At 40.6% G+C, this 17877-nt stretch overlaps 1 protein-coding gene across 1 annotated transcript; it reads left to right on the top strand.

The window, feature by feature from the left end:
• The first annotated feature begins 3070 nt into the window (after nt 1–3070).
• Nucleotides 3071–15620, top strand: abrab (actin binding Rho activating protein b). The gene is made up of 3 exons (XM_061741735.1): nt 3071–3948; nt 10012–10416; nt 13553–15620. The coding sequence occupies exons 1-3, from the start codon at nt 3203–3205 to the stop codon at nt 14034–14036; spliced, it is 1635 nt and encodes a 544-aa protein (XP_061597719.1). The 5' UTR covers nt 3071–3202; the 3' UTR covers nt 14037–15620.
• Nucleotides 15621–17877: the final 2257 nt, after the last annotated feature.

A 17877-nucleotide genomic window follows, 5' to 3' on the forward strand; every position in this document is an offset into this window, starting at 1 on the left:
AAACCATGATTACTGTTGTATTTTTTAATATCTCCTGTACAAGTTATTCTTGGTCATTTGTAACCACTACTGGTTACAATCAGTACAGGGGATGAGGGGGGATGAGGGGGGATGGCATCCCTCCTGAAATAAAAACGGTCCAAATCATCCCCCCCTGTAAAACTGCCATTCCCCCTTTCCATCCCTTATGTCATTTCATCAATGAATGTGGTTTTACTGCTATTTCAACATTTAGAGTCATCACCAGAAAAATAACACCAGAAAAATAACTTATTTGACAATTTTCACCTGTTTCAAGTAAATTCTCACTTGAAATAAGTAGAAAAATCTGCCAGTGGAACAAGATTTATCTTCTTACAAGCAAAAAAATCTTGTTCTATTGGCAGATTTTTCTACTTATTTTAAGTGAAAATCTACTTGAAACAGGTGAAAATTGTTGTTTTTTCCAGTGATGAGTCTTGTTTTAAGTGTAATGAGATTTCTTCACTAAAATGAGACATTTTAACTAGAAATAAGACAAATATTCTTGTTAAGGTTTTGAGTTTTTGCAGTGATCCATTTTTACTTATGTGAAGGACAGTCATATTTTTTTTTACTGTTTTTTATTGTTGTGTTTGGATGTATTTGATGTAAGCCCAGTGGATATTTAAAGCTTACAGAAGGCTGCATTTAGGCTGCTATGTCATTCCTGCAGTATTTCTGCAGGTGTTTTGGTCAGTGCTATTATTTGTAATATATTATATTATTTGTAATCAGCACAAATTATCTGTCCCCATATGATAAAATCCACCACCCCCCCTGATTTTTCTTTTACAACTCGAGTACTGGTTACAATCATGTAGAAGATTATCTGAAGTAAATGTGATTGGTTCTGTTCTCAACCTTAAACATGTAGTGTAATGAGGCCGTTAGTCCTGGTGGAGGAGCAGCATTTCCCTGCTCAGATTGGGCAGTAACGTATCAGGACTGGGCTGGAGAGGAACCTGCTGATGCTTGAGTCTCCTCCTGTGACTGACTGACTGCCAGCAGCTGCAACTGAATGCTTCTACCGAGCTCTATTTATAAAACAGACTCCCTCTTTAAATGCAGGTATAAAAAATCAACACATGCAAAGAGCTCAAATGATGCATTCCACATAAAGCACAGCTCTTAAACCTGTACACACTGCTTCCACAGCTTTGCAAAGCATAAATTCTTGATGTTTGTGAAAGAATTTCTACGGTTCAGTGCTCTGATGTAAGATGTCTACCAGCAGCTTTGCCGGGATAAACCAGTTTCACTGACCAGTGCAGGTGTCACATTCTTTTTGCAGGGTAGGAGTTCCTTGTTTCTTTTCTCATCACAGATAAAGTGTTTCCTCATGCTCAAGTGTGTGGTTGTCTGGATCTTCATTGAGATTCCGTCTTCTTGCTTTCCTTTGGCTCGGCTGATTTGAGTGAAAGTGCAGACTGGTGAATTCAGTGCTCCTGAGGTTACGATTCTCCTCCCAGATGGATTTTTATATGGAGACTTTTGCACAAAACACAACACAAAATTAATGTGTGGATTTCTTTTATGTGTTTTATACATTTTATACACACATGGACCAATCTGTTGGTATAAAGAAAGAAAAATCCACAATGGTCACTGGAATAACATGAAACTTATGTAATAATTTTCTAAAAATGACTGAACATTGACTGATAAAATTCAGGCATTGCTATCGAATTGTGGTTCAATAGAGTAATAAAAAAGAAACGAAACAAAAACGAATGAATCTGGACTAAAATGATGGAACTCTTAACTTATTTTCTTGAACAACCTTTTGAGTCAGAGAGTCAGAATCATTTTTATTGTCCCTCTAGGGGAAATTCTTTTAGCAGTCTGGGAAAACAGTCATCATACAAACACAGACATACCAATAAGAACAATTAAAACATTAAAACGTGACATAGTAACCATAATAAATGAGTAAAAGCAAAAGTGCTTTCAGCAGTGCAGGCAGAATGATAAAAATGTATTAAAAATATATAAATTCATGCGAGTTGATCATTTTAACAGCGGTTGGTATAAAAGAAAATTTATACCTATTGCTATTGGCCTTGGGAAGCCTATAGCGCCGCCCAGAAGGGAGGTTGTCATGAGGTTGAATCACTGCTCAAAAAAGCATTTTTGTTTGTGTACATGTAACTACTTAGCTCAGTTCAGAGCTTTTATTCAACAGGAATAGTTTTACACTTTATGACTTTCACTAAGGCAACTACTTTGGTCACAAGTCATTGAAACTACTCAATATACAACATAAACTGGTTATCTGAAGTAAATGTGACTTTTAATCCAGAAAGGCTCATTTGAAAACTAAAAATATTTATGAATAGCAGGATATTTGGAAAAAGAGACAGTAAGTTGCAAAAGCAGAAAAGACTTTGCTTCAGCAGGAGGCCCCCCCTCATGATCCACGTCCTGCTCAAGGGTTTTTCCCTGTTAAAAGGGAGTTTTTTCTTACCACTATTTGACTTAAGGTATTTCTCCCACTCAGCAAGTCTTTTCCTGCCATTGTTTATTTAATAATTGCTCAGGGGTCATGCTCTATGTCTTAAATTGCTTTTTAACTAATATGTCACCATGAACTTCAAAGTTATTTGAAGGGGATTCTTTTTTAATGTTTAAATCACAAGGTCCATCCAGCCATCCATTTCTATAACTGTGCAGGGTCACAGGGGTCTACTGGAGCCTATCCCAGCTCATTAAAATAAAAACATCTCACTGCCTCCCACACCACCAGGACTGATGGCACTGAGCTGAGTTGTTATAAAAAATATTTTATCATGCAATATCTGTGTGTTTCTGTAAACAGGGTGTGCAGAATGTATGTAAATACTCAATATTTGTGCACCTGCTCATTTGTCTCAGTTGCTCGTGCCTGCTGCCATGTTCACCTCTAATTACAAGCGCTAACTGTGATGAAACATGAGTAATCAGTGTCAGGGAAAGACGATCAGGTCTGCAGCCCGGGATGACTGGAATACTTTCCCCCGTCATGTTAGGGTTCCCTCTCACTAATTTAGATCTGTAGCGGTGTTTGTGAAGTTCGGGGGCAAGAGTCGGAGAAAAGGCAACAGAAAACAACAATTTAAGCAGAGGAGATGAGGTTTTTGAGTTAATTCTGACTGCTCGGAGCAGGATCATTTGTGCCTGATGGGATATATAAATACATATAATTATGTCTGAAAAAAGTACTGGCCAAGCTTCCCAAAGGAAACCATCCAGCAACAAAAACATTAAGAAGCTCTGCACGATTAGCATGGTGTGCAACTTGACAAGCAGCTGGCAGCAGTGGGTGACGGAGAATGAGAAGAAACAGGCGGATGAGCCCAGCGGCTGGGCTCCGTCTTCACTTAGAGGACCACAAGAACAGCGCAGGAAGACATGGGTCCCCAAAAAGCTTCCTCCTTTGCAGTCCAAGCCAACTCTGGATGGCTGTGCAGAGCCTCCGACGTCAACTCCTAAAGAATCCTCCAAAAATAAAGAGGTCGTGACCTCGGATGAGGCGCCTCCTTTGTCCGGCATCAACACAGAGCAGGTGGTGAAGAGTGTAATCAGCAGCGCAGAGAAAAGTTCAGGCATAGGACTTCTGACTGAAGAACTAAAGAATGACTCCCTGCCATCAGATGAGGAGATCGACAGGCTGCTGGAGAAGACGAGCTCACCAACACGCCAGAGGAAGTGCTCCAACACGGTGTCCTCTCTGACCACAAGCTGCAAGCAGGTGGAGAGTGAGCAGGAGTGCGTTAAAGAGGAAGGAGGACCAGCAGATGGACACAGCTCTGGAGAAGACAAAGACAACAGAGATGCAGGGAAGGAGTGTGTGGATGTAAAGGATGCTCCGACAGATTCCTCTGCAAAATCAGATGAGGAAAATGAGTCAGACGGGGGCCCGGTGAGGATAAAAAGACCCCAAATGTCAATGTGAGTATTGTCACTGTCACTATCTGGCAGTATGATAAAACTGGTTTCTTCCTTAATGTTTTGACGTCAAGGAAAGACATTTGAGAGAACTAGATGCCAATGTTAGCCGTAGGGAGGTTTTGATTCGACAGAAAGCCGGACGTGTTTTTGTTTTTTTTTGTTTTCCGATGGAATGAAACTACACCCAGTCTGCACATGTAACAAAGGATGACTGTTTTTTGAAAACCAGAAGACTACTGCTACAAAAACTAATTTCTAAGAAAGTTAAATCACCCTTTTTCAAGAAATAATTTTAAAAGACTATTATAAACTATTTTGCTAGTTTTAAGAATTCTCATCAAGAAACCCCCCCCCCGTTTACAGAGATAGTTTTGCTTAAAATAAGACAATTTTAACTAGATTTGGGAACATTAGGTTTCTTTCTAGAGGGGCTATACTGAGGAGTAATAAAAAAAAAACATTGACATTTTGTTTTTTTTCAAAATACTTTAAATAGGGGGGGCGCTGCTGAGCTGGCGATGGAGTAGGACGTGTTTGTTTGGGCTCCCGTCGAACTTCTTTTTATTTTAAGTTAATAAGCGCGCAATAGATTAAAACATCGACTAATCTGCTCTGAAAACATTTCTGAGGCTGAGAAGAAGTCTACACTTGAGTGAATGGCGAAGAATCTGAAAAAATTTCAATATACTGGGGCCGCGAACACGAGGCCCAACACCCCCGGGGGCTCCACTACTACCACCCCCGCGGCAAGACCATCTCCACCGCATCTACGGTCAGCTAACGCTAAACCAGAGATGGACGCTGAGTCCCTGAAGTCAGAGAATCTTCTCTCGCTGAAAACAGAAATTTCGGCAGTGATAAAATCAGAAATGAAAAACGCTCTTGCCGACGACTTTGACTTCCTTAAAAATGAGCTACAGGCTTTAAAGGCAGAAGTTAAAAATAACACGGCGGCGATTCACTCTGAGATTGACCAGGTGAAAACCTCGGTCCGAGACATGGAGACCGGATTGTCAGCATGGTCAGACCAGGTGGTGACTTTACAGACAACGGTGGACTCCCTGAAGACGGAGGTGGCGGAGCTCCGGGACAAATGCGAGGACATGGAGGGAAGAGCGCGGCGGTGTAACATCAGGATACTGGGGCTGCCTGAAACCCCGGGATCAAGCTCCACGACGTCGGTCTCAAAGCTGCTACGAGAGGCGCTGCAGCTGGACAAGGATGTGCTCATTGATCGCTCGCACAGAAGTTTGGCTCCAAGAAAACCCGGTGGGAAACCACGAGCAATAATAGCCAAGCTTCACTATTTCCAGGAATGTGTTGGGGTGCTGAACCGGGCGCGCGCCCGCGCGCCGCTCCGGTACAACGGAGAATCAATTGCTATTTTCCCGGATTATACTGCAAGAGTCGCCAAAGCCAGAGCCGCGTTCACCGAGGTGAGAAAGTTGCTGCACAACCGTCAGAACGTCCGCTTTGGAATACTGTTCCCGGCCCGTTTTCGTGTCACGCATAACGGGGAAGAAAAGGAATTCACCGACGCAGAAAAAGCGATGACTTACGTGAAGAAACACATCATCCCCGCCGAGGAGCGTGAGTGAGACTGTTTTTCGTGTTCTCAACTATTCTGACAATTACTTACTTTTTCTGTTTTCTTCCGTGGAAAGGCAGCTAAACTGGCTGCACCAGTGGACTAATGTCACTGTTGATAGACTGTTTCAGTTTCACCAGCTTCTGCTGTCAATGTTCAAAGTGGAAGACAAATGTAAAATGATTGGATCCTCCTCCTTTAATTTTTTATTTTTTTTTTATTTTTTTTTTATTATTATTATTTTATATGAAGACTAATCCAAAGTGTTTAAATTACTGACTCCATAAGAGATGTGGGGTTTAATTTTTTCCTTTTTGTTTTAATTTTATATGAGGACATATCCAAAGTGTTTAAATTACTGATTCCATAAGAGATGTGGGGTTTATTTTCTTTTTTCTTTTTTTTTTAAATTTAATTTATTAAATTATATATATATATAATTTTTTTATTATTTATTTTTATTTTATTTATTTATTTTATATATGTATATATATAATTTTTTTATTATTTATTTTTATTTTATTTATTTATTTTATATATGTATATATACATTTCATTTTTTTTTTTTTCTTAGAGCCTGAAAGCGGTTAATGAGGGAATATACCAGACTTGTTTATTTCTTGGATTTATTTTATGTATGTCTTTTTTCCTTTCTATTTGCTCAGCCAGATTCAAATTTCAAGTGCAATAAATCTCTTACTCAGTAGGTTATGACTGATCCTAATTCTACCAGAGGGCTGGGCAGACTCTCATCAGTGAACTTTGTGAGTTGGAACGTGAAGTCACTTAACCATCCAATTAAGAGGAAAAAGGTATTTACACACTTAAAACAACTTAAGACCGATATTGCGTTTCTTCAGGAGACGCATTTGCGCACAACAGACCTGGTCCGAATAAAAAGAGGATGGTCAGGACAGGTTTATCATTCTAATTTCCACACAAAAACCAGGGGGGCAGCCATCCTCATTGATAAAAATATACCATTTACAATGGCTAATGTCGATTCTGATTCTGCAGGGCGCTACATTATTGTGACAGGGCGACTTTTTTCATTCCCGGTCATCCTGGCCAATATTTATGCACCAAACTGGGACAATCCAGAATTCTTTTCAAAATTTTTTTCTCGTTTACCAAACATGTCATCACACCATGTTATATAGCTGTCAACCATCTCCTGACATGGTGAAAAAACGTTTGTCTTTGCAGACCGAATTTGATATCTTATCAACGCAACAGGCGGAATATCTCCTCTCCAAATCTAGACACGGATGCTATGAGCATGGGGAGAAAATTGGACGTATTCTCGCGCATCAGTTACGACAAAGAACTGCCAATCAGACTATACCTGCGATCAATGATGAACAAGATTCAAAGTGTACAGATAGCCTCAAAATTAACTCCTGTTTTAAAAATTTCTATCAAGTATTATACACATCGGAATGTCCAACTGAACCCTCAATGTTGGAGGATTTTTTAAGATCCCTACATGTTCCATCAGTAGACCCAGACATGGCTGATTCATTGGAGAAAGACTTCTCGGCCCTGGAAATAATATCTGCAATCAGATCTATGCAAAGCGGCAAGTCCCCAGGACCAGACGGGTATCCGACAGATTTCTTCAAAAAATTCTCAGACCAACTTGCCCCTTTACTATTGTCTGTTTTTGAAGAGTCACTTTCACATAAGGTGTTACCTCTGACGATGCGCCAAGCAGTGATCTCTGTTATTCTCAAAAAAGGAAAAAACCCTCTAGAGTGTAATTCATTCCGCCCGATTTCTCTCCTTAACACGGATGCAAAAATCCTTGCCAAGGTTCTGGCACGTCGACTAGAGGGGGTTCTGCCTTCCATTATATCACCTGACCAAACAGGCTTTATTAAGAACCGTTACTCTTTTTTCAACGTCCGACGCCTTTTTAACATCCTTTATAGCCCCTCTCCCCCTGGTGTGCCAGAGGTCGTCCTCTCACTTGATGCTGAAAAGGCGTTTGACCGGGTGGAGTGGGACTATCTTTTCAGCACACTGGAGAGATTTGGATTTGGCAATAAATTCATATCATGGATCAGACTTTTATATACTTCTCCAACGGCTGCTGTTCGTACTAATAATAATCTGTCCCCTTTCTTCGAGCTTAAACATGGTACAAGACAGGGATGCCCCATGTCACCGCTTCTCTTTGCGGTCGCAATGGAACCACTAGCTTTAGCTCTGAGGCAAAATGCGGATATCAGAGGAATTCACCGAGCAGGGGAGGAGCACAAAGTCTCGCTTTATGCGGATGACATGCTCCTATATATATCACAACCCCTTTTGAGTATCCCTAAATTAATGACCTTACTAAAAGAATTTGGCAAACTATCTGGCTACAGGGTCAATGTTCAAAAAAGTGAGTTGATGCCTGTTGGCACTAGTAATAATGCGACATCCTTAAACTCATTCCCCTTTAAAATTAGCCCCAAAAAATTCAAATATCTCGGCATATGGATTACAGATAAACATAAAGATCTTTATGCTGTTAACTATCAGCCCCTGTTATCAAACTTAAATCAGGATATTGAACGATGGGATCCTCTGCCTTTATCTCTAGGTGGAAGAATTAATACAGTAAAAATGAATATACTGCCCAAATTTTTATATATATTTCAGTGTCTTCCCATCTTCTTAACTAAATCTTTTTTTACTAAATTAAATAATCAGATATCAAGTTTTATTTGGAACAAAAAACCGCCCCGGATAAAAAGAAGTGTACTTCAGAGACCTCGCTCAATGGGAGGAATGGCACTCCCTAATTTCTTGTATTATTATTGGGCTGTTAACATTCGGGTACTGTTATATTGGATGGATAACAATAATGATAGCATTGACACTGGATGGCTAAATCTGGAGGGGGCATCTGTAAATTCCACATCTTTAAAAGCCTTACTGTGTTCTAAGTTGCCATTTCCACAGCCCATTTCTAACTTTACCTCCAACCCTGTTGTTTTGCATTCAATCAAGATCTGGAACCAATTCAGAAGATCCTTTGCACTTACAGAACTTTCTCAGGCTGCCCCAATTACACTGAATCATATGTTTGTCCCATCGTTAATAGATGGGGTCTTTGATATGTGGTCCAGAAGAGGTATGGTATCACTGTCTGATCTGTATATTGATGGCAGCTTTGCCTCCTTTGAACAGTTGGTACAAAGATATCACATTCCCAAATCACATTTTTATAGATATCTGCAGCTCCGGAATTTTGTATTCTCAAACTTTGTATGCTCTCCCTTACCTCCTCCAACTGGCCTATTGGATTCAATTTTTGATTGTAAACTAGTCAGAAAACGAACTATTAGCACAATATACGAAATACTATATTCTCATAACTTGATGCCTTTGGACCTCCTCAAAAATAAATGGGAGACAGATTTAAATCAGCAAATTACGGACGACACTTGGCACAAAATAATACAGGGAATTTTTTCATCTTCCATCTGTCTTAGACATGCTGTCATTCAGTTTAAAATTGTACGTCGTCTGTACTGGTCTAAAGTCTAAAGCTCTCTAAGATCAGTGCTGATATCGACCCCACTTGTGATAGGTGCGGGCGAGATCCAGCCACTCTCCTACACATGTTCTGGACGTGTCCAAAGCTCTGAGCTTTCTGGCAGCCCATCTTTGAGACTTTTTCTAAGATCTTTGCAAAAAGGCTTGCACCGTCTCCATTCATTGCACTTTTTGGTGTACCTCAGATAGACTCCCAGCTAGAGATGTGGGAAAGAATGATGGTGGCTTTCTGCTCTCTCCTAGCTAGGAGACTGATATTACTGAAATGGAAAGACCCAGCACCTCCAACATACAGTCATTGGGTTCGGGAAATCATGTACCATATCAAGTTGGAGAAGATCAGATACACAATAAGGGGGTCTACTAGAAAATTTTATAACATTTGGCAGCCTTTCTTAATGTTTGTTGAAGATATGGAGGCAGACAGTATAGTACACTAAACCTCTGTTGCTGTCCTCAGTCATCTTTTACTATTGTATCTCTTTTGTTGCTATTTGTTTGTTTTTTGTTATCTGGCTATATGAGCACTGAATGCTGAACTATGTATTTCATACTGTGAACTCTATATGTCTGGTATTTGGGAGGGGGGGGGGGGGGGGGGGGGTTGGGTTTTTTTGTTTTCTTCTTGTGTGTCCTGTTGAACTTATGTTAAACTGTAAACTATAACTTGTAAAACTAAATAAAAATACCTTGATCAAAAAAAAAATACTTTAAATAGAAGATTATTTAAAAACACAATCAGTCCAGAATGTCTTTGCAGTTCCCACGCATTCACAGACATTTCTCAAGGCGACGCTGTCTGCTGCTGTTTCACAGCTGCAAATATTACAGCGGAGCTCTAGTGGAGTGCAGAGGATGCAGGATGCCTTGAGGCACATAACTTGGGAATGTTACAAGAAAATATTTACAGCATTTCATTTACCCAACAGCATCAACACAGAGCAGGTGGTGAAGAGTGTGATCAGCAGCGCCCCAGAGAAAAGTTCAGGCATAGGACTTCTGACTGAAGAACTAAAGAATGACTCCCTGCCATCAGATGAGGAGATTGACAGGCTGCTGGAGAAGACGAGCTCACCAACACGCCAGAGGAAGTGCTCCAACACGGTGTCCTCTCTGACCACAAGCTGCAAGCAGGTGGAGAGTGAGCAGGAGTGTGTTAAACAGGAAGGAGGACCAGCAGATGGACACAGCTCTGGAGAAGACAAAGACAACAGAGATGCAGGGAAGGAGTTTGTGGATGTAAAGGATGCTCCGACAGATTCCTCTGCAAAATCAGATGAGGAAAATGAGTCAGACGGGGGCCCGGTGAGGATAAAAAGACCCCAAATGTCAATGTGAGTATTGTCACTGTCACTATCTGGCAGTATGATAAAACTGGTTTCTTCCTTAACGTAATGTTTTGACGTCAAGGAAATACATTTGAGAGAACTAGATGCCAATGTTAGCCATAGGGAGGTTTTGATTCGACAGAAAGCCGGAAGTGTTTTTGTTTTTTTTTGTTTTCCGATGGAATGAAACTACACCCAGTCTGCACATGTAACAAAGGATGACTGTTTTTTGAAAACCAGAAGACTACTGCTACAAAAACTAATTTCTAAGAAAGTTAAATCACCCTTTTTCAAGAAATAATTAAAAGACTATTATAAACTATTTTGCTAGTTTTAAGAATTCTCATCAAGAAACCCCCCCCCCCCGTTTACAGAGATAGTTTTGCTTAAAATAAGACAATTTTAACTAGATTTGGGAACATTAGGTTTCTTTCTAGAGGGGCTATACTGAGGAGTAATAAAAAAAAACATTGACATTTTGGTTTTTTCAAAATACTTTAAATAGAAGGTTATTTAAAAACACAATCAGTCCAGAATGTCTTTGCAGGTCCCACGCATTCACAGACATTTCTCAAGGTGACGTTGTCTGCTGCTGTTTCACAGCTGCAAATATTACCCCAAAAGCTATCGGCCACTTTTGATAAGAACTAAAGGTTTGAACTGGTTTGAACGATTCTGCCAAGCAGAGCAAGAGAAACCTCAGAAGGAAAAGCATGCCAGGCTCGAGCTTGATGTCAAAGGGTCTATGAACTACGTGAATACTTTAAGTGGTTTTTTCAGTTTTTTTTTTTCAGTAGTTAGATTAGATTTGATGAGATTAGATTAGATTAGATGGAAGAGGAAATTCGCTTTGTGCAGCAGCAGTACACACAACACACGCATGCAGCGAAAGAAGGATGAAAAAAGTAAAAAATATATAATAACAAAATATAAACAGTATATACAATGGAATAAAAGTAAAAGTAGTGCAGTACGAGAAGAAAAAAAACAGTGCAAAAAAAAAAAGCAGGTAGGATGTGTATGAGGTAGGGAGATATTGCAAATACTCTTCTTATTTTCAGTAAATTTACAACACAACTAAAACATCAATATAAAGCTCATTTATGGTTTGGGTTCTTATCTGGAGCGTTGGAGTGTTCAGTGCTGAGCTTCGTTTTGTTTATGTCCTTTGCGTGGCTCAGACTTAGCAATGGGGAAAATAAAACTTTTCTTATATGAGGAAAAGGTGATAAATGTTGAGGAACAGGAATTTTTCTGACACTGCAGAAGTTTCAACTTTCAAAACAATGAAAAAGAAGAATGATGAGAAACCGCAAAGAACAATGCTATCAATCACATTTGTTTTCATTTGTGTCGACACAACATGTTGGGACATTTGGAGTGTATGCCAGGGTGTGCGTGGGCATACACTGTAAAAAACAATGGACAAAGCATTAGGTCATGTGACCCATTGGTTTATGAAGAGCGGTTTTGAAGCCTATTTCTCTTCGTACGGGTGCAGCCATGTTGATTGGGAAGCCGACGGGAACACGCCCACTGCATGTCAATCAAAGTTAGCTTTGGCTACCAGCTCTTTCATCGTATCCTAGCTGCAAAACTGAGACGGCAGATGATTACAGTCAAATATACCGCTAAACATGTTCTCGACAGTGAAATCCAAATGCGATTAGCCGACACTAGGCTCAGATGAGGAGCTGACAATTGCTAGCCACTATCAGCTCCTCGGAAACAAATTTAAAGCAGCACAATGTAACTTTCAGCTTTTGTTGAGTTTGGCGGCTCCTTTGGACAAAAGCGGTAGTGCTTTACCAGTAGTGTGGAAGGGTTCCTACCATGCTCCTCAAAGTTACATAGTGCCAGTGAAGGCGATACAGACCCCTCAGACCATGACAGAGGTTCATTAAACCTGTTGGAAGTTGATGTTCCAAGTTGTACATTTTAACATTTCAGTCGATGGATATTGACTTGCTTTTGCAGCCAGCCTCTAGTGGCCCGTAAAGAAACTGCAATGAATCTTAGTTCCAGAGTAGTGAATTAATGAATGTTGCTTTGGACTAAGTGATCATTATCTCCAAATTCAATTCAATTCAATTTTATTTGCATAGCGTCTAATACACAGATGTTGTCTCTAGACGCTTTCCAGAGACCCAGAACATAAGCCCAGAGCACTTATTACATAAACAATGGCAGGTAAAAACTCCCATAGTGGGAGAAAAGCCTTAAGCCAAACAGTGGCAAGAAAAACTCCCCTTTAGGAGGGGAGAAACCTTGAGCAGGACCAGGATCATAAGGGGGCACCCTCCTGCCGAAGGCCAGACTGGGGGAGTTGGGGACGTCAGCAGCACAGCAGGCAGGTGGAAGCAGCAACGGGATGACCGGGGGTGGGGGGGGGGGGGGGCAGGCAGGTGGAAGCAGCAACAGGATGATCAGAGGGGGGGGGGGGCGTCAGCAGCACACAGCAGACAGCCACGTAGGCAGGTGGAAGCAGCAATGGGATGACCGGGGATGGGGGGGGGGCCAGGACCGCAGGCCAGAACGCAGCTCCTGAAGCTCTGGCCTGCAAACATGCACAAAAGAGAAAAAAGGGGGCCAGCACAAAAAACTACAGGAGCGATGGACAAAAATGATGGCTATGAGATACTTATTATAAATAAAAATGGAAATGGAGAAGAGAGGAAGGGAAGAGGAGAGGAGAAGAAGGGTGAGAGGCACCGCCCAGTGGATCATGTCGGTGTCCCCCTGCAGCATAGGCCTATAGCAGCATTATCTACCACAAAGCTATATTTGAGACTAACTATTATAGTCTTGTTCTATAGCTGCAACTATGACTACTGACTCTAACACACTAGAGTATACACTACCTAGAGATTTACCAACACCAGCTAGAGGTTTACTAAACACTAACTATAGGCTTTACTAAACAGAAAGGTTTTAAGTTTAGTTTTAAAGCTGGAGGTGGTGTCAGCCTCCTTAACCCAGATTGGACGTTGGTTCCATAGTAATGGTGCCTGATAGCAGAACGCCCGCCCTCCAAATCTACATTTGGATACTCTAGGAACTACGAGTAAACCTGCACTCTGAGAGCGTATATTTAAGTCTTTATCATTTATCTATCTGTAATGTAATCCAATATTCCTCACAGACACAAGAATGAAGCTGAGGATGCAAACAAGATCAACATCCTGTCAAAGAACTACAGCGCAGTTGGAAACCTCAAGAGTCGCTGGCAGAACTGGGCCGTACAGCACACAGTCAACCAGAAGCTAAACCCCTTCAGTGAATACTTTGACTATGACTACTCGATGTCCCTCCGCCTCCAAAAAGGTCAGGACGGTTACGGACGCCCCAAGGAGGGGAGTAAGACAGCAGAAAGGGCCAAAAGAGCTGAGCGATATATCCACCGCGAGATAGATGACATGTGTTACGTGATCCGAACTATGGCGGACCCAGACCCCGATGGAAAGACCCGTGTCACGTTTGGACAGCTATTTGACAGATATGTTCGGATCTCTGACAAGGTGGTGGGGATTCTGATGAGAGCCAGGAAACACGGGAAGGTGGCGTTTGAAGGAGAGATGCTGTGGCAGGGCCAGGACGATGGAGTGATAATCACTCTGCTGGTGTGATATTTGCAGCTGGGTAAAAGTTGCACTGTAAATCCTCTTAAAGCAACTTGGATGGCATTCTCAGGTTTGTTAGATAACCTCAGTAATTCTTAGTCATGCCAAGGAGGAGGATTTAGAATAAACTGAGATAGGGGGCTCTTCAGTGAACACATGCAGGACAATATTACATAAAATAAAGAAGCTACCAATATGTGTGGATTTACCATTGTTTGTTATTTGGAGACAAATTTCATGTTTGGTGCTATTTTTGGTTGAATATGTTTTCCATCTCTGTTGTGGACATCTCAAATATAACTCATGCACCATGTTTTGAGAACCAAAGTTTGAGAACTTTGCTTTACCTTTAGCTTTCACCTCTGGAGGAAAGAAGAACATTCACTGTTTATAGCCTCCGTGTTAATGCGACACTTGTGTTAACGTGCCTGACAACTAGCAGCTTGCAGCATAGTCACTCAAAACAGGTATTGGGTTTCATTGCCTGAATACCTGCAGCTCAGCATGGCACCGAAACAGGCGTAGCATGAAGGTGCAGGGACGATTGGGGCCATCAGAAAAATGAAATGGCTCGAAGCTTTTAAAATGGCACTCTCTGTATTCTCCTTGACTGGTCATTCAGAAAGGTCCTGGGAGCACTGATGGCATGTACCGTACAAGGAGCATGATAACAGCTGAGTGAGGTGAGGCGCTCACTCTCAACTTCGTGTCACAATCTCATTCTGAGATCTTATGCCCTCTTTGAAGCGTGTGTCCACTAACATCTAATATTTAACATTTAAGTCCTGAATAACTCAGGGAAGCCTTTAGTAAGGTGGCTAACTGTGAGGTGCCTTTGAGCAAATGAAAAATCGTTAAATATCTGCTAATATGATTTTAAATCATGTACTTTATTCCCTGTTCAAAGTCATAATGGATCTATCACATCTTACACTAAATGTGTGAAAAGTGAGTCTGAGGACGAGGCTCTAATTGTCCTCTCCTGGAGGTAATGTCCCAAAGGGCGAAGGTTCTTGAGCGCTGTCAGTGATACATTGACACCGTGGATTTTAACTGTGGTGTACTTCCTGCTTTATTAGATCCTACTTTAGACTACTCCACCATCCACTGAATATTTTTAAGAAATCATCTATATCTATTGTATATTTAATTTAAAAAAAAGTCTTCATCAATGTGAATAGCGCCTTTTTGCATATTGTGTGCGTCCCCTACCACCTAAGTCATTTTCAGAACTATTTTCTTTGGGCTGCATGTGAGATTACAAGACTTTGTGCGGACTTTAATCGGTAGATTTCTTCAGCTAAATAGAGAAAATAATAAAATGAGCTCCTGTGTGGAATTTTCTGGAGAGTAACTTGGCATACTGATGACTGTTCATATTTGTTTCTGGTGGTCTGCACCTTCCCTGACACTCGTCCTGTAAACCAGACAGATCAGTTTACATCACACACACACACACACACACACACACACACACACACACACACACACACACACACACACACACACACACACACACACACACACACACACACACACACACACACACACACACACACACACACACACACACACACACACGTGCTGCTCTCCTCCCAGTTCTGCAGGCATCCTCCAGTGTCACTAGTGCTGATATGTCATGGGGTCATGTTCTGGGTATGGGTCTCTGTAAAGCGTCTAGAGACAACTCTGTTGTATTAGACGCTATATAAATAAAATTGAATTGAATTGAATTGAATATGTATTTTTATTATTTTTGGTATAGTCTTTTAAAGTGAATACAGTGTATACTGCGTGTGTTATTATTATTATTGATTACTGATTATGTTTTTTTTGCAAAAGAAGAAGCTGATGAAACTGTCAAACTCAGATCAAACAGTTTGTCTTTTTTTTGGAGAAATTCCTGTGCACAGGTTGATTTCTACATGATAAGTGTTGCTTCAGTGTCTTCCTACACCATGATAAGAAAACAAAACGATAACTTTCCCATCTATCTCTATCTCATCTATCTCACTCAGATGACGTCATTCTTGTATCAGAGGTTAACCCTCTGACAGGTCTGCAAATACTGGATCAACACTTCTTTTTAAAAATGTTTTTGCATAACTTGCTGTTTTTTTTTTGTTTTGATATTTTTATTAGGGGGTAAGGCACAGTTGAACAGGAATAAACAAAAAAAGATATACAGTCTACCTCCTTTCTTTTTTTTTTTTTTTTGGATTAAGAACAGAACAAAAAATCCGCACAAAACAATGACAAATACACGAAAATTATTATATTCTTATATATAAGTAATATTTAAGTATTTAAGCTAAACAGTATGAATTAAAAAATAGATGAATAAAAAGGGGGAGAGAAAAAAAAAACAAAACCCCAAAGCAAAAAAGAAAAAAAAAACAAAAAAAAAACCCAAAAACAAAAGAAAAGTAAATAAAAAGATAAAAAAGAAGGAGGAAGAAAGAGAGGAATGAGAGAAGAGAGGGGGGGGGGGGGGGATCCGTCAATCAGGAGGCAGGGACTGGAGAGAGTGGAAGAATGTAAGAAAGGGAAGCCACTTATTATAAAATTTGTTGCAACTACCCTTCAGTGAATATTTAATCTTTTCCAGCTTCAGAAAAAACATGGTGTCGTTGAGCCACTGGGTACTAGAAGGAGCCTTAGTCGACTTCCAGTGGAGAAGAAGGTGGCGTCTTGCCAGTAAGGAAGTAAAAGCCAAAATGTCTATTTGGTTTGAAGTAAACCGGCCATGGTCCTCTGGGAGCCTGAATATGGCAACATGGGGGGAGACTTTTATATTCACCGAGAGTATTTTTGACATGGTGTCAAAATAATTCCACCAAAAGCGAGAAAGTAGTGGGCAAGAGTAAAACATATGGGTTAAATTGCAGGACGAGGCATGACATTTGTCACATTCGTCAGTGACACTGGGATAGATCTGTGAGAGTCGAGCTTTAGAAAAGTGGACTCTAAACAGTACTTTAAACTGTATAAGTGTAAGACGAGCGCAGGATGAACTTGTGTAAATTTTTTTAAGAGCAGCGTCCCACCAGTCATCCTCCAAATTTAGATCCAGTTCATCTTCCCAGACAACCCTAACTTTAATAACTGGAGAGAGATCGAAAGACAGAAGGTCATCGTAAACCTTAGAGATCAGTGATTTTTGAAGTGGATCATGGTTTAAAAGCACCTCCCACTGTAGAGTCGGCGGAGAGGATGGAAAAACTGGAAACAAAGCTTTAGCGCAGTGTCTAATCTGAAAGTATCGAAAGAGATGAGAAGGCGGGAGATTAAATTCACCTGAGAGATCTGCAAAGCTGCGAAAGATACCATCCTTGTAAAGATCTCAAAAACTTTTCAGGCCCTTATTATGCCATATGAGAAAGGTTGAATCTGTAAGCGGAGGTCGAAATAAATGATTGTTCAGTAATGGAGCTAAAGTATATGCTGACTTAAATTTGAAGTGTTTCCTAAATTGATACCAAATTCTAAGTGTGGAGTGAACCACTTGATTATTTGTAAAGACAGAGAGGTTGGATGGAATAGATGAGGTAAGTAGAGCAGGTAAAGAGGATGAAATGCATGACTGTGCCTCCAATTTACACCATGGCATATTCACCGATTTGAACCAAAATGAAATTTTTTGAATATGTGCTGCCCAATAATACAGTTGGAAATTGGGAAGTGCCAGTCCGCCATTGAATTTACATCTCTGAAGTGTGGATTTGCGGATTCTAGGAGCCTTCCCACACCATAAGAAGTCAGAAATAGTTTGATCAATTATTTTAAAAAAGTGTTTTGGTAAGAAAAGTGGAAGACAATGGAACAGAAATAGAAATTTGGGCAAAAT

Source organism: Cololabis saira, chromosome 15, assembly GCF_033807715.1.
Source record: "Cololabis saira isolate AMF1-May2022 chromosome 15, fColSai1.1, whole genome shotgun sequence".
NCBI lineage: Eukaryota > Metazoa > Chordata > Actinopteri > Beloniformes > Belonidae > Cololabis > Cololabis saira.